At 42.0% G+C, this 23,744-nt stretch overlaps 1 protein-coding gene across 7 annotated transcripts in view; it reads left to right on the top strand.

Moving 5' to 3' along the window:
- The window catches only part of LOC109916163 (nuclear factor 1 B-type), a 404,400-nt gene that overhangs the window by 9,507 nt on the left and 371,149 nt on the right, over positions 1–23,744 (top strand). For all 7 annotated transcript variants that reach the window (XM_048595246.1, XM_048595245.1, XM_048595247.1 and 4 more), the window contains exon 2: positions 213–744. In XM_048595246.1, coding sequence (XP_048451203.1) covers positions 213–744 — 532 coding nt within the window. The remainder of the gene's footprint in view (positions 1–212; positions 745–23,744) is intronic.

Raw genomic sequence — 23,744 nt, 5'->3', positions numbered from 1 at the left:
ATATTCCCACCAAAATGTAAATGTTCTAGTTGGACATTATTAAACATTGAAAATATAATTTCCTTGTAATAAAATTAAAAAGAACCAAAGTCAAATGTATAATCTTATTTAGGTGTTGGCTTTTCAGGTTTCTCTTATTGTAACTGTGATCAAAATAAAATTGTTACAATTGCTGACTTCTTTCTGTTATTCTTCTGCCTTTTGTATTAAAGGATGAATTCCATCCATTTATTGAAGCACTTCTTCCACATGTTCGTGCAATTGCATATACATGGTTTAATTTACAAGCCCGAAAACGCAAATACTTCAAGAAGCACGAGAAACGAATGTCGAAGGATGAAGAAAGAGCAGTGAAAGATGAGCTGCTGAGTGAGAAGCCAGAAATCAAGCAAAAGTGGGCATCAAGGTTACTTGCGAAACTCCGCAAGGACATCCGGCAGGAGTACCGGGAGGATTTTGTGCTCACTGTTACAGGCAAGAAGCACTCTTGCTGTGTCCTGTCCAACCCTGATCAGAAAGGCAAGATGCGAAGAATCGATTGTCTACGGCAAGCTGACAAGGTGTGGCGGTTGGATCTAGTAATGGTGATCCTGTTTAAAGGCATCCCATTGGAAAGTACTGATGGGGAACGTCTTGTCAAATCCTCACAGTGCGCCAATCCACTACTCTGTGTCCAGCCCCATCACATAACTGTATCGGTGAAAGAGCTTGATCTGTTTTTGGCTTACTACGCTCAGGAGCAAGGTAAGGCGGCATGCTCATTGTTGGAGGTTCACAGACCTGCATCTAATTTTTAAGGCTTAATTCATAAAAAAAAATTACTATTCTAATTTATTTTATTGAAATCACATTACAATGAAAAACGGCAAAACATTCGCAATTGGTACTGATCAAGCCATGGGATTATTACACTTAGATGGAAAATGTCATAAGATTGTTGATAGGAAGGTGGTCTTGTGAATGCAAGATACTAAAATTTATATAATCCATGTGATTTCAGAAACATTCATCTTTTGAAAATAACTGTAAGCTGAATGTAATACTTTGCGTAGATTTTCATTTGAGCAATTGATTGAATGTTATATGTAAAGGGCCTTTTCACCCCCTCTGGGACTGTAGCCAGAGGTTGAATCTTGATTTTATCTCTAAAAAGTCAATACAGAAACATTCTGTATAGTACAGAATAAATATGGCCTTTTAGTCAATAACATTGCATGATGCTTTTAAGATTATGCAAAAGTTGCCGAAAGCTTTCTTTTTCAAAAGAACTTAGATTTGAACTATTTAAAGTGTCCTTTCAAAATCACTTCTCTTCCTTTTTTCACCTCTAATTTCCTGGTAAGAAAAGCATTTCCAGCTGGGAGACCTGAGCCTTTTCAAAATCCATCTTTAATTAACTATAGGAAGTTATGAAAAATTGGCTGAAATTGTCAATTCTGCTTGTTCATATTAGTTCCTCTTGTCACTTCTTCTGGACTTCCTTGCAGTAAGAAGGAACCATTCATTTGGAAAGTCACTTGTAGCACAGAACCTGGATCTTGCTGAAAAGAAAGGAATGTTGCTGAATTGTTTCCTCTTTCACCTGTCAGGCCACATGCATTCTTGAATTGCACCAATACGACTCTCTTCTTGGCACTTGATAAGCAGTGGGTGTGAGCATGCATCCTGCCGCATTGCAGAATGGAGCTTACTTCTGGATCTGTTTTGCAGGCAATGTCTTTGTCAATGGGGGTGGATCAATGTTGAAGCAGTCACATCACCTGCATGGTATTCAGGAAATGAAGGAAAGGTTAGTCAAACACTTTCAAATAAAAGTGAAAACCACCCCACTGTTTGAAACACAGAAATATGGAAAATAGATGTAGGACTAGGCCATTCGGCTATTTGAGCCTGCACCACCATTCAATATGATCATGGCTGATCATGCAATTTCAGTGTTCCACTCCTGCTTTCTCGCCATACCCCTTGATCCCTTTAGCGGCAGGGTCCAAGTCCAGCTCTCTCCTGAATATGTCTAATGAACTGGCCCCAGCAGCTTTCTGTGGTAGAGAATCCCACAGGTTCAAAACTTTGAGTGAAGAAATTCTTCATCTCAGTCCTGAATGGCTTACCCCTTATTCTTAGACTGTGCATTCTTAGCACCCCTATCCCAATGCTTCTTTTGTAACATGCAGAGGAAACCATCTTCTTCTTGTATCTCCATAATTTTCTTCATTACTGTCTTGATTGTAATGAGGTCAGCTAGGGGAACATAATAGAATATGGGCTCCCTGATTGGGGCCGTTAATCTGGTGCAATCAGGGAGCCCTGGTGGACAGATAAAAACAGGAGTGTCAGACATTCTGTCCATTCTTGAGGGCTGGCTCTGAGAGAGCTGGACTTGTCAAGGACTTCCTATGTGTAAGTAAAAGGTGACTTGGTGATGGGATACCAGCCTCTGTGGAGTTAATTCAGTGGCGACAAGAGAAAAGCAAACTCCTGAAGAAATTCACTTGCAACAGTTATCTTTGAGTTGGGGTAAGCATTTCTGGCATCACACTGTTATTTGGGAAGCTTGACTCATTTGATCCTTTCGTTGAAGACTGGCCCAGTATATGGAAAGAATACTTTTTTGGGGCAAATGACATTGAAGGAGATGAGAAGCAATGAGCAATTCTCCTGACAGCTTGTGGACCTGCAGCTTTTTCAGTTATTAGGAACCTAACTTTCCCTGAGGCACCAGATGCTAAATCTGTCAACTGTTGAAAATTTTAGTTAAAGAATATTATGATCCTAAGCCTCTTGTAATTCTGAGTGGCTGTTACTTTTACTCGGCAATTCAAGAAACAGGATAATCCATATTGGGATTTTTGACTAGGTTAACATGACTGACAGAGGCATGTAAGTTTGTTTAACTTTGGATGAGATACTGAGAGACTGTTGATATGTCGGATTAATGATGTAACCATGCAAAAACGCCTGCTACCTGAAGCTCAGCTGGATTTCAAACAGGCACTACAATTGGTTTTACCATTGAAAAATGCTGTAAGTGGAGCATATGAATTGCAGGGTATTGTGATGGAAGCGGACACCCTTGCCCGTCCGACTGAGCTTGGAGAACACAACTTGAGTGAAGGCAATTGCATAGCCTCATTGAGGACATATGTTGAACAGAGGGACTGTAGGTCAGCCCACAGCAAAACCCCAAAATAAAGTCAAGCCTCGGCCAAATGGTTAAAATTTTCTTCAGGATCCAGACCAGCAAGCCTTGTGGTTGCTGCTGGTATCAGGACTTGATACAGCAAAAGAGCCCCACTAGACCTAAATGGAGTAAGAGAACTTAGGGCAGTATCGAGGAGAGTGCACATACTGGAGAGTCCACCTACATCTGGTTTGGAACAGTTAAGTTGTTTAGCAACATCAAAATCAGACCCAGTCAAAATAAATGTCTGGTTAAACAGTCACCCGGTTTTAATGGAGGTCAATATGGCCATTTCACCGATCGTGGAACCAGTCTTTAACAAAATTCTGTGCATTCCAACTCTTAAGTTTTCACAAGACCTAGCTAGATTGAGAACCTATGCCAAGGAACCTTTACAGATTAAGGGTACAACTTCGGTTCCGGTCTCTTATGAGAAGCAGCTGGTTCAGTTACCATAGATTATAGTAAAAGGCGTGTGCCCTAGTCTGATGGGGCAAAATTGGTGGAGGAAAATTCGACTAGATTGGCTCAACATTTTTCGATTAGAAAATGGCTGTGTGAATGGCCCTAATTAAATACACAGTAGTTTTTCAGGAGGTTGTATCAAAGCAGCTAAGGACACCTTGTACGTTGACCAAGAAGCTCTTCCACAAGGCTTGCCCAGTGCCATTGGCCTTTCTGGCAAAAGTAGAGGCAGAAATCAATAGGCTGGAAAGTGAAGGAATCATCAACCAGTCCAGTTTGCAGAATAGACAGTTCTGGTCGCACCGATCACGAAGCCCAATGGGTCTGTTAGTCTTTGTGGGAATTTAAACATAAAACCACTTTTGGCAGCTGGATAAAAACCCAATTCCTTGCATGGAGGATTTATATGGAAAATTGTTGGAGAAATTGTCGTTCACAAAGCTGATATGAGTCCTGCGTACTTGCAATTACTGTTACATGAGGATTCCCAGAAGTATGCTACAATTTAAATCAGTAAGGGTTTTTACTGATTTACGAGACTGTCATTTGGGGTATTGTCAGCCGGTGCAATTTTTAAGTGGACAATAGAGAGTATTTTACAAGGTCTACCCCGGGTCGCCATTTATCTAGATGATGACCTGATAATAGGGAAGACCAATAAGAAGCACTTAGAGAAATTGGATATAGTCCTTAGACATTTGTTCCTGGAGACTGTATGCCTAAGAAGGGAATAATGTGTGTTCCAGGCATCCCAAGTGAGCTACTTGGGCTACAGATTTAACAAGACCAGGTTACTGGTGTTAGAAGATAAAGTGAGGGTGATCAAAGATGCCCCAGCTCCCATGATTGGACTGGAGTTAAGATCTTTCCCTGGGCTGGTGAATTATTAAGGAAACTTCATATATAACCTGGCCTCCATCCTGGCACCTTTGCATCAACTCTTAAAAAATGGTCAGCCATGGAAACAGTCACATAGCCAAGCCATAGCTTATAGAGAAATGTAAGAAACAGCTATCATCCTCTAAGGTGTTGGCACACTATGAGGCCAAGCGAGATCTGGTATTGACATGTGAAGCCTCCCCATATGGCATTGAAGTAGTATCGGCTCATGGGCAGCCGAATGGAGAGGAACGTCTAATAGCGTATGTATCCAGGACTTTGGCTAATGCAGAGCATCTATACACTCAGATAGAGAAGGAAGGTTTGGTAGTTAGATTTGGAGTCAGCAAGTTCCACCAATACCTCAATGGACGCAAATTTGTATTAATAATGGATGCTGCTAGATCCACTTAAAGAGGACAAGGCAGTGTTCAGTGTTCAGGCCGAATTCAGTGGTGGGCTGTAATACTAAGTGAATTAGAAGCCGGAACACCATTCGGGAGGCCAAGTAGCAAATGCAGATGCATTGAGTCACTTCCTGCTGCCAGGTATACGACTAGTGGTACTGCGACCAGATGGGTCCACAATGGCTTTAAATTTTCTGGACATGCTTCCAGTCACAGCTGATAGTATCAGACTCTGGATGCAGAAAGATCCTGTGCTGGAAAAACTGAAACAGCTGGTGGTGATGGGGGAAACTAAAGGGCTGTCACAACCAGAACTGAAATCTTTTTGGACCCGGAGAGACCAAACCACAGTAAAGGACGCCATATTATTAAGGGGAGCAAGAGTGATTCTCCCGAGCAAATATACTAGCTGAATTCCACCAGGGCCATCCAGGGGTTTCCAAAGTGAAGATGTTCATAGAATCCTAGAATCATAGAACCCTTACAGTGTGGAAACAGGCCCTTTGGCCCAACAGATCCACACCGACTCTCAGAGCATCCAACCCAGACCCATCCCCCTATAACCCACCTAATCTACACATCCCTGAACACTACAGGCAATTTAGCCTGGCCAATCCACCTAACCTGAAGATCTTTGGACTGTGGGAGGAAACTGGAACACCCGGAGGAAACCCACGCAGACTCGGGGAGAATGTGTAAACTCCACACAGTTGCCCAAGGGTGGAATTGAACCCGGGTCCCTGGCTTTGTGAGGTAGCAATGCTAAGCACTGAGCCACCGTGCCACCCCATGTTGGTGAGAATTTATGCCTGGTGGCCAGGACTGGTTGCATACATAGCCACATTGGTGCCCACAGTGCCAACAAGGACAAAAAGTACCACCAGCAGTTCCCCACGTTCATGGGAATGGCTGGGTAAACCCTGGATATAGTTACACGTTGACTCTGCAAGTCCTTTCATGGGTTCAATGTTCTTACTCATTGTGGATATCCACTCAAAGTGGGTGGATGTGTATAGAATTCATTCGTCAAACACAGGGACGACAATAGAAAAACTATGCGCATCTTTTGCAATACACGGACTCCTGGAAGTCTTGGTCACAGGTGATGGGCCATCGTTTAGCAGCAGGGAATTTGAGTATTTCCTAAAGTTGAATGATCCCAGATATATAAGGACAGCTCCATATCATTCATTATCCAATGGTCTGGTAGAGAAGGCAATCCAAACTTTGAAGGCAGACTGAAAGAAACAGGTTCCTATTTGTTTATGGGACCAGCCCTCATGCAACAATATGGATAACTCCAGCATAGTTGCTAATGGGGAGAGGACTCTTCATCAGGTTAAATTTGATCTTCCTGGACCTGGGGGATGGGGAGGGTAAAACAGCATAAGGAACACCATTGCCAGACCAGTGCTAAGCGAGATAGACAGTTTAATTAAGGGGATGAGGTTGGCTTTGGCTCTGCTTATGTAAGAGGCATGGTCAATGTGAGGTCAGGTCCGGTGATGTATAAAGTTCATTTAGGTGCGACAATTCTGAACAAGCATGTGGACCATATGAAAGCTGCAAACTCGCAAATGTTACAGGAGCAAAACATGCCCGGTTCCTCGACAGCCTTTCTGACTAGCCGAACCTGTGGGTCCTCCTTCTCCATCAAACGTTGAACATAGAACCTGGAACATAGAATAGTACAGCACAGTACATGCCCTTCGGCCCACGATGTTGTGCCGACCTATTATCCTACTAAGATCAATCTACCCTGCACACCCTACATGTTACTATCCTCCATGTACCTATCCAAGAGTCGCTTAAAAGTCTCTAAAATATCTGACTCCGCTACCACTGCCGGCAGCACATTCCACATGTCCACCACTCTTTGTGTGAAGAACCTACCTCTGACATCTCCCCTACACCTTCCTCCAATCACCTTAAAATTATGCCCCCTTGTAATTGTCATTTCCGCCCTGGGAAAAAGTTTCTGACTATCCACTCTATCTATGCCTCTCATCACCTTGTATACCTCTATCAAATCACCTCTCATCCTCCTTTGCTCCAATGAAAAAAGCCCTAGCTCCCTCAACCTTTCCTTATAAAACCTGCCCTCCAGTCCAGGCAGCATCCTGGTAAATCTCCTCTGTACCCTCTCTAAAGCTTCCACATCTTTCATATAATGAGGTGACCAGAACTGAACACAGTATTCCAAGTGTGGTCTAACCAGGGTTTTATAGAGCTGCAGCATAAGCTGCATTTATAGACCTGCCCCTCACAAAGCCATGCTGACTATTTCTAATCAAACTGTGGTTTTCCAAATAACCATAAATACCATCTCTCAGCATCCTCTCCAATAATTTGCCCACCACAGAAGTAAGACTGATCGGTCTCTAGTTTCCAGGATTATCCCTATTCCCTTTCTTGAACAAGGGAATGACATTTGCCACCCTCCAATCTTCTGGTACTACTCCAGTGGAAAGTGAGGATGCAAAGATCATTGCCAAAGGGGCAGCAATCTCTTCCCTCGCTTCCCTTAGAAACCTTGAGTATGTTCCATCTGGCCCAGGGGATTTATCTATCCTCACGTCTTTCAAAATTTCTAGCACATCCTCCTTCTTAACATCGACCTGTTCGAGCATATCTGCCTGTTTTCATGCTGTCCTCAAAAACGTCAAGGTCCCTCTTACTGATGAATACTGAAGCAAAGTATTCATTAAGGACCTCCCCTACCTCCTCTGACTCCGCACACAAGTTCCCTCCACTGTCCTTGATTGGCCCTACCCTCACTCTGGCCATCCCCTTGTTCCTCACATAAGCGTAGAACACTGTGGAATTTTCCTTGATCCTACCCGCCAAGGTTTTCTCATACCCCCTTCTAGCTCTCCTAAGTCCATTTTCAGTTCCTTCCTGGCTATCTTGAAGACCTCTAGAGCCCTGTTCGATCCTTGCTTCCTCAACCTTAAGTAAGCTTCCTTCTTCCTCTTGACTAGATGTTCAACATGTCTTGTCATCGAAGGTTCCTTCACCTTTACATCCCTTCCATGCCTCAGTGGGACAAATCTCTCCAGTACTTGTAGCAACTGCTCCCTAAACAACCTCCACATTTCTGTCATGCATTTTCCTGAGAATATCTAATCCCAATTGGTGCTCCGTAGTTCTTGCCTAATAGCATTGTAATTCCCCCTCCCCCAATTAAATACTTTCCCATACCGTCGGCTCCTATCTCTCTCCATGACTATAGTAAAGGTCAGGGAGTTGTGATCACTTTCACCGAAATGCTCTCCCACCAAGAGATCTGACACCTGGCCTCGTTCGTTGCCAAATCCAATATGCCCTCCCCTCTAGTCGGCCTATCTACATATTGAGTCAGAAATCCTTCCTGGATACACCTGACAAAATCTGCCCCATCCAAATTGTTTGCACTTAGGAGGTTTCAATCTACAATAACCCCATTACTTTTGCACCTTTCCAAACTCTGTCTCCCAATCTGTTCCTCAGTGCCTCTGTTGCTATTGGGGAGCCTACAGAAAACTCCCAATAAAGTGACTGCTCCTTTCCTGTTTCTGACTTACACCCATACTGACTCAGTAGAGAAACCCTCCTCCACGGCCTCCCTTTCTGCAGCTGTGATAACATCCCTCATTAGCAATGCCACTCCCCCACCTCTTTTACCTCCCTCCCTATTTCTTTTGAAACATCTATACCCCGGAATATCCAACAATCATTCCTGCCCCTGTGTTATCCAAGTCTCTGTAATGGCCACAACATCGTAGCTCCAAGTACTGATCCATGCTCTAAGTTCATCACCCTTGTTCCTGACACTTCTTGGATTGAAGTAGACACACCTCCATCCGTCGCACTGACTGCCACTTTACCCTATCAACTGCTTATCCTTCCTCACAGTTTCTCTGCTTGCTCTATCTGCCTCTCTCTACCACCTTGACACTTTTTGCCGTCTGAATAAGAAAATGAATTTCTTCTGAGATGCAGTAGGTGCAAAAGGTGAGCATTGCATGTCACATGTAGCTGAGGCAGAGTTGAAGGAACCTGACCTGATACTAAAACGCCCCAGGAGGAGCTACCAAAAAAGAACTAGCCTATCTACCCAGACTCAGGGTGAGGGATTTGCGTTTGTAACAAGGTCAGCCAAGTGGACCTCATTGAATATGAGTTCCTTGATTGGGTTGTTGATCTGGTCCAATCAGGGAGCCCTGGCTGATAGATTAAAACAGAAGTGTCAGACATCCTGTTCACTCTGAGAGCTGGCTGTGATGGAGCTGGATCAGTGTCAAGGACTCTCCATGTGCAAATAAAGGGTAACTTGGTGACAGGATATTGTCTGCTGTGATGTTAGTTTCAATTGCTTTCCCACATGGACTAGTTTCTACTTTTTATTTTCTACCATTGAGAGGAGATGAGTAAATAAAGGTTATAATAAAGAACACACATTGGCCAATTCTGAAAACTTTGAGATCTGCCTTTCCTTCAGACCCAATATCCTGCGGTCCAAAGATATGTACAGAAGCAGACTTAGATTAACCTTTAGTAATTTTTAATTTCCTGAAGAAAATGTTTCTCTTTGTCATGAACCATAGTAAATCTAGGAGTCATTTATTCATTAAGGACCTCCCCTACCTCCTCTGACTCCACACACAAGTTCCCTCCACTGTCCCTGATTGGCCCTACCCTCACTCTGGCCATCCTCTTGTTCCTCACACAAGCGTAGAATGCCGTGGGGTTTTCCTTGATCCTACCCGCCAAGGTTTTCTCATACCCCCTCCTAGCTCTCTTAAGTCCATTCTTCAGTTCCTGAAGTAAGTTCAGATTTCTGGAAGCTCGACTGGGACTTGGTTTGATTTGATCTTAAAGAAAGTGAACATTTTGCATGTATTTGTAGGAGGAAAGTATACAACCCTTCCTCACTTTTCTTTGCTACCTTTCAATGAGAAGCTGCCTGAGTTTATTACTCTGGTGATATTGGAAGTTATGATATTGAACTCAATCTCTGGAATGCCAATTCAGCAGTTTCATTTCAAATTTGTAAATTCTGTGTGAGTTGATAGATTAATCTTGTTAATTTGTCATCATTTCTAGCACTTTGCATCAATGGGCTTTATTTTCTGGGAACATGAATCAGCTCTATGAGTAAGGACTGGTTTATTGAAAGACAGTGTGCTTTTTCTCTTACATTTCTTTCACTCTACAAGCTCTCAAGCTCTGTGCCTACTTGTACATGCTTGTTGCTCTGTGAAATGTTTGATCTCAAAAATGAAAAAGTAAACAATTGAATCTTTTTTCCCTGGGACTTTAGAATCCTTGCTTCCTATTCTGTGGTTAAGCTTCTGCACTCAAACAGACCAGCAGGTATTTTCATTTATTACACTTATTGAGATTTAAATATGATGTGAATTTTTATTTTGGAGTACATTTGAAAATTCATATTGCAATAACAATGACTTTAACTTTGAAACATATAACATAGTTAAATCTCCAGAATATTTGAAGCACTGAAGCAACCATCAAATTCTACACTAAAAACTACAGACAAGCTGACCATTTACTCCATTGCTAGTAAACTGAATAATGTGGATTTAACAACCCGGAAAATATGGTACTTGCTTTTTTTTTATCTGTCTCCTCATCTTTAACCTTTGAAAGCTGTACTTTTCATTCTCACGTCTACTACAGCTTTCATCTGATATTGTATTCGTGGAAGGAAATCAATGTTTGCTGCAGAGAGAGGTCTTTTTACAGTTCCACTTTATAAAAGTATAAGGCCTGCTCATATATTCCCATGATTACAATCTGTTGGCACATCGTAAAAAGAATTCTAAAAACAGTGTCCAGGGGAATAAATGCTGCAAAGGACACTTGTGCTCATACAGCATTTTCAATAGTCTGTTTCTTGTCTGTGTCAAATGGTTTTTCAAAATACCAGTTTTGGCATCTTGGGGAAATTTTGAGCCTAGGAAAGAAATGTCCATTTGACCAGTTTAAACAGGGCCTTCTGTTGGTCTGATCAAATGCCACGAGACAGTTCCACATGAGGAACATGTCCTTCTCTCCCCTCTTCCTCCCATTCCAATCTATTTTTCCTACTTCAAGTAATTAATTATAATTGCTATCAGGTTTTGAAATCTTGGTACATAGTTTGCTGTTGCAGCCATTTGCTGAAGTTCCTAGTTCCATGTTAATGTGAGATTTGCTGTTTAAAATTGTCTGGTTAAAAAAATCAATTGGAAATGTTAACCATCACAATGTTAGAGTTAAAAAAGAAATACAAGTGTGTTTGATTTTAAGTACATCAGAAAATGCATTTACCATCAGTGATTTTTCGTTGATGTCTGAAATTCTGAGCTACTGTCACTTCACACAGTCAAAAAAATTTGAGCAACAAATATGTAATTTTTACTTAGCTTCACATGTCGCGGCATGACTTAATTCTTTAGAAACCTGTCTGTTTTCCTTCTACCTTATGTACATGTGCATGCAGAAGTGATTGCACGTGAAAGCCTTCCCTGTTGTTTATTTTATCTGAATTGAGATCTATTGCAGCAAAACCTTGCTAACTGGGCAGAAAATAATACATTTAATTAATGAATGCTGTGTTATTTTAACAATTTCTCCTATAATGCTGATAATTTATTTTGGATCTTGCATTGAATTATTTTGAATTATGCAAGTGTCTTCTGGTATAAATGGCTTGGATTCAGATATATGCCAGAAGAGAAACAGTGTTGAAAAAATGGATCAGTGTTGGTATTGTAGTTTATGTCAAAGAAAGCAAAGCAGAAAGCTGAAAGTCTACTTTACAGACTGGTTTTTTTGATGGAGGGTGCAGACCAACTTCATTTGTTTGCAATAATTTGATTTGCAGGACAACAAAAAAACCTCAACATTTTTAGCTTTAAAATTGTATTCTACAAAACATGGAAGCACTTTTGTGCTGTTTGTTTCTGTGCCATTGATTTGCGAGCCACCATTTTGCTCTGCTCATGCCAAGAGATTAAGGCTCTTGCGCGGACCCAATAATGGTTGCCAGTGGAACTGGGCTTGGCACCGAAAACTGATTGTCTATGTCTACGAGGCCTGTGATTCGTTGACTGGCATCTGCAATGCAGTGAAAAACACTGAAAAGTTTTTGACCGTCGCTGTTTCTAAGCTGCTGTCTTTCATATTTTTTGCCTCAATCAGAGTGAACTCAGGGACTGAAGCTTTTTCAAATTTGTTTTATAAAAAGAGCTTTATAACTCAGTATGAGTTTTACAGTGTCAGTGTAATGACTCCAAATATTGTAGAAATGCAGATTTTGTGCAACATTTAACATATTTTAATTTTCCCTTGCCAGTTTCAATTTAAAATTTCACCCTCATTTTGTAAGCAAAAATAATGAGTATCTATTGAAATAAATCTCTAGCTTTATTGGCCAATGTACAACTAATGACCAGCAGATTGGACTAAATCAAAGATAATAACACTTGCTGGGTTTCTGTGTCACTTTTGCTTTGCTCTCATTTCAGGAGATCAGCTCATTTCTGGAGATGAGGGTTGATGAAGGGGGTTCAGGGATGGTACCATGGGGATCAAGAGGTGATGTGTAAGACAATAGAATACCACATCTTTAATTGAATTTCAAAAGTTCTCTTTTCCATCTTCAACAGTAAGTTAAATTGATTAGGTACTTAATGAAGATCAAATATTATTGAGCTAATTAAAAATATCATGGATGATTGTAGTGAAGATGCTGCCACAAGTTTCGTGTTAGTGTATAAGGATAGAAAACTCAAGTTATGCCTTTGGCAAATATGATTACTATAGGGTTAGGGATGGAGGAGGAGAATTCAGCATACCAGACTCAAAACATTAACTCTCTTTCTCTTGCCACAGATGCTGCCAGATTAACTGAGCTTCTCCGGCATTTTTTATGTTTATGTTTGTTAAAAAACATATTGGTGATCATTCCTCAGTGGCTAGAGAACTAAATGAATCAAAGTGAATATTAATCAATAACAATACCTCTCCTTTTGGACCATCAGTTACTGACCATATTTAAGATATTTCCTGTTCATTCTGTATGTCAGAAAGACATTTAGTTCTTCCTGAAACCCAAGCATTCTACAGATATATTTAACAATTTAAATGAAACACAAACGCCAGTTCTCAAAATGGTGGACCACTTGATGGACAGTGGCTCTTTTAGTGAACAAGCAGCTGTGTAAATTCCCTAATCATGTTTTCTGTCAAGGCCTGGCCTTACTGCTTTATTCTCCACTGAGCCTGTAGTGCAGATTTCTCCTGACAGCCGACTACACTATGACCATAGGAAATTTTATTAAGTACTTTGCTGTGGGAAATTCTGGTCAGGATTTTAGCTTGCTCAAAGTCCAAAAGTTGACCCTTGGTTGCAGTTGGAGCAGTTAGACATCATATTGCAGTGTGTAGTAGGTCACACAGTCTGTGCTCCTTCTCTCTCCTCTGTGCTGCAATTGTGTGGTATAACAGGCAGTCATATGGGATATCCTTGCTCAGAACTACAAAAAATCCTTTCTTGATGCTGTGGTTTAATAGGTGAGAAGCCAACACATGCTGAGGGAGTGAAAGCATGCCCAGTGATGTAATGAGTGGAACTGTGTACAGAACCACTGGGAAATTATTCAACCTCTGCTGCCTTCAAGTCAAAACCAAAGTCATCCCAGCCAGTGTCATCAAGCTGCAGTACGCAGATGATGCTTGCGTATTTGCAGTCTCAGAGGATGTACTCCAGACAATTGTCAGCACCTTTACAGAGGCATGGGAGATGATAGCCTAATGGAATTGTTGCTGTTAATCTAGAGACCCAGCTAATGTTCTGGGGACTTGGGTTCGAATTCCACCATGGCAGATGGTGAAATCTGAATTCAATAAAAAAAATCTGGAATTAAGACTGTAATGATGATCTTGAAACCATTGTCAATTGTCATAAAAACCCATCTTGTTCACTAATGTCTTTTAGGGAAGTAAACTACCGGTCTGGCCTACATGTCACTCCAGACCACACAATATGGTTGACTCTTAACTTCCCTCTGGGCATTTAGGGATGGACAATAAATGCTGGCCCAGCCAGTGATGCCCTCATCCTATGAATAGATAAAGGAAAAAGAAATGAGAGCATGGGTCTCACCCTGAAGATCTGTAAGATGAAGATTCTCCATCAACCTGACCAAGCATTGAGGAGTGAACACCCAATTGTTAAGGTTCATGGGGAGGCCTTAGAGAACGTTGACCAGTTCTCATATCTCGGGAGTGTCCTGTTGGCCAAAGCTGCTATTGATAAAGAGATCCGGAACTGCCTCTAAAGTAGTAGCACAGCCTTCGGCTGCCCGAGGAAAAGAACATTCAAGGACAACAACATCAGATCATGATTTACAGAGCTGTGGTGGTTCCCATCCTCCTATATGGCTCTGAGATGTGGACTATCAAGAGCAGACACCTCAAGGCTTTAGAGCAGTACCACCAATGCTGTCTGCGCAAGATCCTGTCAATCCGCTGATAAGAAAGACACACCAACACCAGTATCCTTGACCAGGCCAGCATCGAGGCACTGACTACCCTTGATGGGCTGGGCATGTCGTCTGGATGGCACGAGATCCCCAAGCAGGTGCTGTACTCCTTGCTTCGAAATGGTAGGTGACCCCTAGGTGGGCAGAGGAATCACTTTAGTGATATCCTCAAGGCCTCACTGGTGAAGTGCGGCATTCCCACAGACACCTGGGAATCACTGACACAAGAGAGCCCAAATTGGAGGAGGAGCATCCAGGAAGGCGTAGAGCATCTTGAGACTTCCCATCGAAAAAAAGCAGAAGCCAGGCGAAAACAGCGAAAGGAGCATGCTGCCACACCAATGCCCCACCCACTACTTCCTGCGACCACCTTTTGCCCCAATGTAACAGAGCCTGCGGAAGCCCTGTTGGTCTGTACAGCCAACTACAGACTCATGCTGAGAGTGGAAGACTGTCATCTTTGTCTGCAAAGAACCGCCTGTGATGAAGATGAGTAGTTTTGGACACAGCTAAAGAATGAGTGGGAAACCAAGAGACCAAAATTGTATGAAATACTCTGGCTGCATTATGCAGTTGTAGCAGTGCCTCCCTCTATTTATATAAAGGCAAAATACTTCAAAAGCTTGAAATTAGAAACAAACACAGAAAATGCTGGAGAAATTCAGCAGGACTACAGAGAGAAAAACAGAGTTAATGTTTAGAGTCTAGTGTGACTTGGGTTCCAAAGAGTTTCTCTGCTGAGTTTCTCCAGCATGTTATGTGTTTGCTCCATCTATTTATATTTCATTTGTTTAGTAATGACTTTCCATTAGTCTTTCTAGTTACTTACTATACCTGTATGCTAACATTTGATTTGATTTGATTTATTATTGTCCCATGTATGAGATACAGTGAAAATTATTGTTTTGCATGCTAATCAGCCAAATCATACCTTATGTAAGTTCATTAGGGTAATAGAACTGAATACAGAATATAGTGTTACAGCTACAAAGTGTAGAGGAAGATCAATTCTAATATATAAATCTGATAACAGCAAGGAAGAAGCTGTTGTTTATTTTGTTGGTACGTGTTTTGTATCTTTTGTTACAAGCTTTTGTATCTTCTGCCCAATGGAAGAGGTTGGAAGACAGTATAACCGGGATGGGAGAGGTCTTTGATTATGTTGGCTGCTTTCCCGAGGCAGCGGGAAATGTAGACATAGTCAATGGAAGGAAGGCAGGTTTTCATGATGGACTGAGCTGCATTCACAACTTGCTGCAATTCCTTCTGGCCTTGGGCAGAGCAGATGCTAAACCAAGCTATGATGCATTCGGTTAGGATTTTCCATGGTGAATCTGCAAAAGTTGATAAGAATCATTGTGGAGATGCCGAATTTCCTTAGCCTTCTGAGAAAGTAGAGGTGTTGGTGTGCTTTCTTTGACTATGTTGTGATGTGGATGGACTAGGATAGATTGTTGGTGATATTTACTCCAAGTAACTTAAAGCTGTCCACCACCTCTGCCTCAGTACAGACAGGAGCGTGTTCTCCACTCCGCAGCCTGAAGTCGATGGCCAGCTTCTTTGCTTTGCTGACATTGAAGGAGAGATTGTTGTCTTTGCACCATGCCACACTGAGCTGTCTATCTCTTTCCTGTACTCTGCTTTGTTGTTTGATTGAAATATTTAGTGTCTCATATGTGAAAATACACAGATTCCTCTGTACTGCAACATTCTGTAGTTTCTCTCTATTTGAATAATATTTTCGTTTTTCTATTCTTCCTGTCAAAGTGCATATGTCCTCACTTTCCCCCCCATCTGCTTAAGTTTTGCGCACTCACATGATGTGTCTAGAGCTTTTTGCAGACTTCAGAAACTGCAGACTATTTATTGGACCTGGAAAGGGGGCATGCACATGAAGGATGTATTAATGGCTCCCTCTTGCCTGAGAAGAGAAGCCTATTAAGTTAACTAAAACTCCTATTGAGGGCATTTGGCTAACATCATCTGTAGGATTCCAGATGGTAGTTGTCCTCCCCTTACTGCTGAAGATGAAGCCTTAGTTGTGAACAGAGCTAGCAGAGAGTGAAAATGCCTCATAGAATTTTCCACTATATCTCCCGTAAACAGTTTCAAAGCCCTGAGGGCTACAGTTGTGACCACAGACCATCCTTCCACATTCCCAAAGACAGCTGTCACCACCTCTTATTTTTAAAGGTTCCTGTTGTTTTCAAATGGTACATCTAGCTCTGATTAGATTGCCTGGTTGTGGAGCCCACATAGGACATGACTCCTGGAGGTGGCCTTCCTCCAAAATCTCCATTAAGTCCTGACCACTGGCATTTCTGGATTCCTGCTGCACATATCGTCCTAATAGAGGGACTGGAGTCAGAAATAAAAATCCAGCCCTTTCTATCCTCTTAACGACTTGTTTCTTGCTTATCTTAGTAAACTCTTCAATTTTAGCTATAACACCATTGGTTAGTCCCTTCATCCAAACCATAAATAGAGACTATAAATAGTTGAGGCCCGAGCACTGATTCCTGTGACGTTCCCATGGGTAAAGTTTGCTAAACTGAATCTGACCTATTTACCCTGTCTCAGTTTGCTGTAAGTTTGTCAGTTCTCTGCTCTCGCTAATAAACCAACCCCAAACATAAGAAAGTTGGTGCCTTGGTTTTAATTTTTCAGAATTCCCTAGATTCAAGGAAGATTATTTTAGAATGGAGAGCCATGAATAGAATTTCTTTATTCAAAAAGGAGGAAAGACAGAAAACAGGTAACCAAAGGCTTAATTTTTTTTTAATTCACTTATGGAATGTGGGTGTCACTGGGTAAGCCAGCATTTATTACCCATCCTTATTTGCCCAGAGGGCAGTTAAGAGTTAATCACATTACTGTGGGTCTGGTATCACATGTAGACCAGACCAGGTAAGGACAACAGATTTCTTCCCTAAGGGACTTTAATGAACCAGATGGGTTTTTCTTCTCAATTAACAACAATTTCATGGTCGTCACTAGACCTCAAGTCTTCCAATCATTTCAGATTTTATTTCAACATCTGCCATGCTGAGATTCAAACCTGACACAGGGCTGTAGAGGCTGAGTCATTAAGTATATTCAAGGCTTAGATACTTCCGTTCCTACATAATATGACCTTATGGTCTCCTAACTTCTAAGTGCCATATGTTTGCATGTCTGTATTTTATGATCTTGTAAATGTTCTGTTACTATATCTTTAATAATAGTTTCCAGCATTTTCCGAATTACTAATAGTAAGGAATTATGGAAAATACTCTTCATGACCTCACCTTTGAGGCTAATTTTGACAACTTGATTTGTCCAAACTTCATGAAGATAAGCACTGGCCACTATTATTGAATGACCATTCTTATATGTCCTAATTATTTCTTCACATATATTTTGTTCAACAATGCATATAGAATACACTTACCAGTGATTTCTCTCCCTTGACATTTATTATCAGTATAGTGAATAAATAACCTATCCTGGAGGGTTGAGAGCACTCCATTGGTTAAAGCTTTGGTGGGGGAGTGGCATTGCTAATCAGGGATGGTATCACTGCTGCAGAAAGCGGGGTCGTGGAGGAGAGTTTGTCCACTGAGTCAGTATGGGTGGAAGTCAGAAACAGGAAAGGAGCAGCCATTCTTTTGGGAGTTTTCTATAGACCCCCCAGTTGCAACAAAGACACTGAGGAACAGATTGGGAGACAGATTTTGGAAAGGTGCAGAAGAAATAGGGTTGTTGTAGACTGAAACCTCCTAAGTGCAAATAGTTTGGATGGAGCAGATTTTATCAGGTGTTCCCAGGAAGGATTTCTGACTCAATATGTAGATAGGCTGACTAGAGGGAAGGCCATATTGGATTTGGTGCTTGGCAACGAACCAGGTCAGGTGTCAGATCTCTCAGTGGGAGAGCATTTCGGTGGTAGTGATCACAACTCCCTAACCTTTATTACAGTCATGGAGAGGGATAGGAGCCAACGGTATGGGAAAGTATTTAATTGGGGGAGGGGGAATTACAATGCTATTAGGCAAGAACTACAGAGCACCAATTGGGATTAGATGTTCTCAGGGAAATGCATGACAGAAATGTGGAGATTGTTTAGGGAGCAGTTGCTACAAGTGCTGGATAGGTTTGTCCCACTGAGGCAAGGAAAGGATGGTAAGGTGAAGGAACCTTCGATGACAAGACATGTTGAACATCTAGTCAAGAGGAAGAAGGAAGCTCACTTAAGGTTGAGGAAGCAAGGACCGGACAGGGCTCTAGAGGTCTACAAGGTAGCCAGGAAGGAACTGAAGAATGGACTTAGGAGAGCTAGAAGGAGGTATGAGAAAACCTTGGTGGGTAGGATCAAGGAAAACCTCAAGGCGTTCCATGCTTATGTGAGGAACGAGAGGATGGCCAGAGTGAGGGTAGGGCCAATCAAGGACAGTGGAGGGAACTTGTGTGCGGAGTCAGAGGAGTTAGGGGAGGTCCTTAATGAATACTTTGCTTCAGTATTCATCAGTAAGAGGGACCTTGACGTTTGTGAGGACAGCATGACACAGGCAGATATGCTCGAACAGGTTGATGTTAAGAAGGAGGATGTGCTAGAAATTTTGAAAGACGTGAGGATAGATAAATCCCCTGGGCCAGATGGGATATACTCAAGGTTACTATGGGAAGCAAGGGAAGACATTGCTGGCCCTTTGGTAATGATCTTTGCGTCCTCACTGTCCACTAGAGTAGTGACAGAAGATTGGAGGATAGCAAACGTCATTCCCTTGTTCAAGAAAGGGAATAGGGATAATCCTGGAAATTACAGACCAGTCAGTCTTTCTTCTGTGGTAGGCAAATTATTGGAGAGGATTCTGAGAGATAGTATTTATGGTTATTTGGAAAAGCACAGTTTGATTAGAAATAGTCAGCATGGCTTTGTGAGGGGCAGGTCATGCCTCAAAAGCCTTACTGAATTATTTGAGGATGTGACAAAACACATCGATGAAGGTAGAGCAGTGGATGTGGTGTATGTGGATTTCAGCAAGACATTTGATAAGATTCCACATGGTAGACTCATTCAGAATGTAAGGAGACACGGGATTCAGGGAAATTTGGCTGTCTGGATACAAAACTGGCTGTCCAATAGAAGACAGAGGGTGGTAGTAGATGGAAAGTATTCAGCCTGGAGCTCAGTGACCAGTGTGGTGCCACAGGGATCTGTTCTGGGACCTCTGCTCTTTGTGATCTTTATAAATGACTTGGATGAGGAAGTGGAAGGGTGGGTTAGTAAGTTTGCCGATGACACGAAGGTTGGTGGAGTTTTGGACAGCGTGGGGGGCTGTTGTAGATTGCAAAGGGACATTGACAGGATGCAGAGCTGGGCAAAGAAGTGGCAGATAGAATTCAACCCAGAAAAGTGTGAAGTGATTCATTTTGGAAGGTCGAATTTGAATGTAGAATACATGGTTAATGGCAGGATTCTCGGCAATGTGGAGGAACAGAGGGATCTTTGAGGTCCACGTCCATAGATCCCTCAAAGTTGCGACCCAAGTTGATAGGGTTGTAAAGAAGGGGTATGGTGTGTTGTCTTTCACTGGCAGGAGAATTGAATTTAAGAGCCGTGAGGTTATGCCACAGCTCTGTAAAACTCTGGTTCGACCACACTTGGAATATTGTGTTCAGATTTGGTCATCTCATTATAGGAAAGATGTGGAAGCTTTAGAGAGGGTGCAGAGGAGATTTACCAGGATGCTGCCTGGAGGGCAGGTCTTATGAGGAAAGGTTGAGGGAGCTAGTGCTTTTTCTCATTGGAGCGAGGAAGCATGAGAGGTGACTTGATAGAGGTTTACAAGATGATGAGAGGCATAGATAGAGTGGATAGCCAGAGACTTTTTCCCAGGGCGGAAATGACTATTACGAGGGGGCATAATTTTAAGGTGATTGGAGGAAGGTATAGGGGAGATGTCAGAGGTAGGTTCTTTACAGAGAGAGTGGTGGGTGTGTGGTTTGTCATGCTGGCAATGGTAGTGGAGTCAGATACTTTAGAGACTTTTAAACGACTCTTGGATAGACACATGGAGGATAGTAAAATGTAGGGTATGCAGGGTAGATTGATCTTAGTAGGATAATAGGTTGGCACAACATCATGGGCCAAAGGGCTTGTAATGTGCTGTACTGTTGTATGTTCTATGGAACACAGTTAGAGCGAAAGAGCCCCTACAGTGTAGGAACAGGCCATTCGGCCAGACACCAACCAAGTCTCTGAAGAGGATCCCACCCAGACCTGTCCCCCTACCCTATCCCAGCATTTCCCATGGCTAGCCCAGCTATCCTGCACATCCTTGGACACTATGGGCAATTTAGCATGGCCAATCCACCTAAACTGTGCATCTTTGGACTATGGGAGTAAACTGGACCATCTGGAGGAAGCCCATGCAGGCATGTGGACAATATGCAAACTCTACACAGACAGTCACCTGAGGGTGGAATCAAACCCGGGTCCTTGGCGCTGTGGAGCAGTAGTGCTAACCACTGAGCCACGGTGCTGCCCCGTTCTTTCATCTTTCAGCGGGGTGAGGAATACGTGGAATGGACAGGAACATGGAGTTGAAATCAAAGGTCAATCATGACCAATTAAAGTGGAATAGGTTCAATGGGCGGAATGGCTTTACAGTGTTCCTGTTTCTTATCTGGACAGTCAGGGGGGTGGCAGGAAGGATACCTGCAGAATTTTGTGGACCACATCGCCTGCAACTATGCCAGTGGGGACCATGATATTCAGCCCCTTGTATTAGATTATTTTACAATTACGCTAATTGCAGTTTACATTTTGTAGATCTCAGTTTAAACCTATTTTAGAGACAAAAATAAGGCTGAATTGAAATGCTCACACAACCAGTCACTTCCCAGCTTCCATCTGACATCTGACATCTGACAACTTTTGACAAATTCTTGATTCGAAAGTAAGCCCCTGTGTTCTCTCTGCCTCATTTAAACTGGTTTGTTGATTAGTTCAAACAATGAAAACAAGTTAATGATTAGAGTGGGCCTGACATGAATCCAGATATTGAAATTGAGCTATTGCTTTTTGTTTTCTTTAATTTGAAACTTTAATAGCTTTTTTGAACTAGAGCTAACTTCTTGAAATACTCCCCAGCTTTTCTTCATTGTCAACGTTGAAGAGGGTGATATCAAACCGCAGGTTGAACATTAACCATTGAACTGGTTCACATATAAAATATAGTAAACAGATCAGAGAAAAATCAACAAGTACTTCAAAAAATTGTTTGTTTATCAATTTAAGTCTCTGTAACAGTTCAGTGATTTCTTAATAGTATGGGGCATGTATTCTGTATTGTGAAATACAGTCAAAGTATATTGAAGATGTCGTTTTTGCCATAGTTTCATAATTGCATAAAAATACCATGATGTTGATGACTGCAGTACATCAGAGTATAATGGGATCATTTGTTGTTTAGTTAATCTTTTATCCAATTAAAAGCAGTTTTAATTATGGTGCATTTCATTCAGTGGTTCTCAAGTGGCATGACAAGAGGAATGGATGAACAAATCCCTTAACTGTGGGTGATTGTCAAGTAATATGTACTTTACTTTTGTGCTGTAACTGCAAGAACTGTTCTTTCCATTGCATTGTTTGATCCCAGGAATGGGAGGGCTCCTACAATGTACCAGATATAGCACTTTCAGTATGATTCTGCTCAGCAGATTACACCTGAGCATTCAGAAACATGTATAGTATGGACTTTATTTCCCACATAGCATATGGTTCAGTGAGTGGCACAATAGGCTGACTACCACATCTGTCACTCTCAGGGATGACAGGGCTACTTTGGATCAAGCAGTTCATTTATTGAACTATATTTACCCCTTGTAATGCCTTTCTCTGTTGAAGATTAATGGCAAAACGTACAATGATTTGGGGGGGGAAGAATCATGTTGAAAGAATGTGATGTTTGTGTCACACTACAGGAAAGCTGCGATTTGTTATCCCCTGGGAATGACCGACGTCTGTTATGTCACTATGTTGAACTAGTTAGATTGTGACATTGCTATGCCCCAGAATTATCAACTTTAAATTACTGCAGTGTGTTCAGAGCTGTATTTATGAGCGCTGCTGTCTAACTCCTTGCCTTAAAGTCAGGACCCCTGCAATGAGAAGCAGTGTGCCGTGTGGAGTTTAATTGACCAAGGCTGATTTGTTAAAACAGACTGATCATGCTCGCTCTCCATGATAAGCCTGATGTTACCTGAAGTCCTTGACCTGTGAAGTCTGGGTCAGTGAGCAGCTGCCAGCCACTTGACCTTTTCATTGTTAGTGATGTCACTATTTCCTTCAATTCTTTGTGAGGCTTGCTAACACAAGGGTCACTAATCTGAAGTTCCAGCTCTGTGGAGTGTAGACATCCCGTGGGAGCATTTGTGGCTGATAGCGTTTGACTTTCTTTTGCATGTTGATAGAGGAGTGGAGAAATTAGAAATCTTGACATAAGTTGAGAAAATGAGACTGGTTTGACTTGTGCTCCATGTGACTGAGTCCTACACAGTCAAAATATTTCCAGCAAACTGACCATATCCTGGGAAATAGTGACTGATTGTAAGAAGTGGAGATATTGTGAGGGAGGTTAATGAAAAAAGAAATATATTAATCATTAGAGTTCTAAACGACATTCTTGAGAGTGGGACAAAGCAGTGAAATTTCAACACCTTTGTGATTAAATATTAGATCAATTATTCCATCTTGTGTAACATGTTGAAATGTGGTGGGCAGCTGGCAATCAATTTAGCCCATTTGCCTCAAAGAACAAAAGAACAAGAACAAAGAAAATTACAGCACAGAAACAGGCCCTTCGGCCCTCCAAGCCTGCACCGATCCAGATCCTCTATCTAAACCTGTCGCCTATTTTCCAAGGATCTGTATCCCTCTGCTCCCTGCCCATTCATGTATCTGTCTAGATACATCTTAAATGACGCTATCGTGCCCACCTCTACCACCTCCGCTGGCAACACGTTCCAGGCACCCACCACCCTCTGCGTAAAGAACTTTCCACGCATATCTCCCTTCAACTTTTCCCCTCTCACCTTGAAATCGTGACCCCTAGTAATTGAGTCCCCCACTCTGGGAAAAAGTTTCTTGCTATCCACCCTGTCTATACCTCTCATGATTTTGTAGACCTCAATCAGGTCCCCCCTCAACCTCCATCTTTCTAATGTAAATAATTCTAATCTACTCAACCTTTCTTCATAGCTAGCGCCCTCCATACCAGGCAACATCCTGGTGAACCT

The sequence above is a fragment of the Rhincodon typus genome, chromosome 3 (assembly GCF_021869965.1).
Source record: "Rhincodon typus isolate 14 chromosome 3, sRhiTyp1.1, whole genome shotgun sequence".
NCBI lineage: Eukaryota > Metazoa > Chordata > Chondrichthyes > Orectolobiformes > Rhincodontidae > Rhincodon > Rhincodon typus.
The sequence above is the reverse complement of the archived record's forward strand: the minus strand, read 5'-3'. Positions and strand labels throughout refer to the sequence as shown.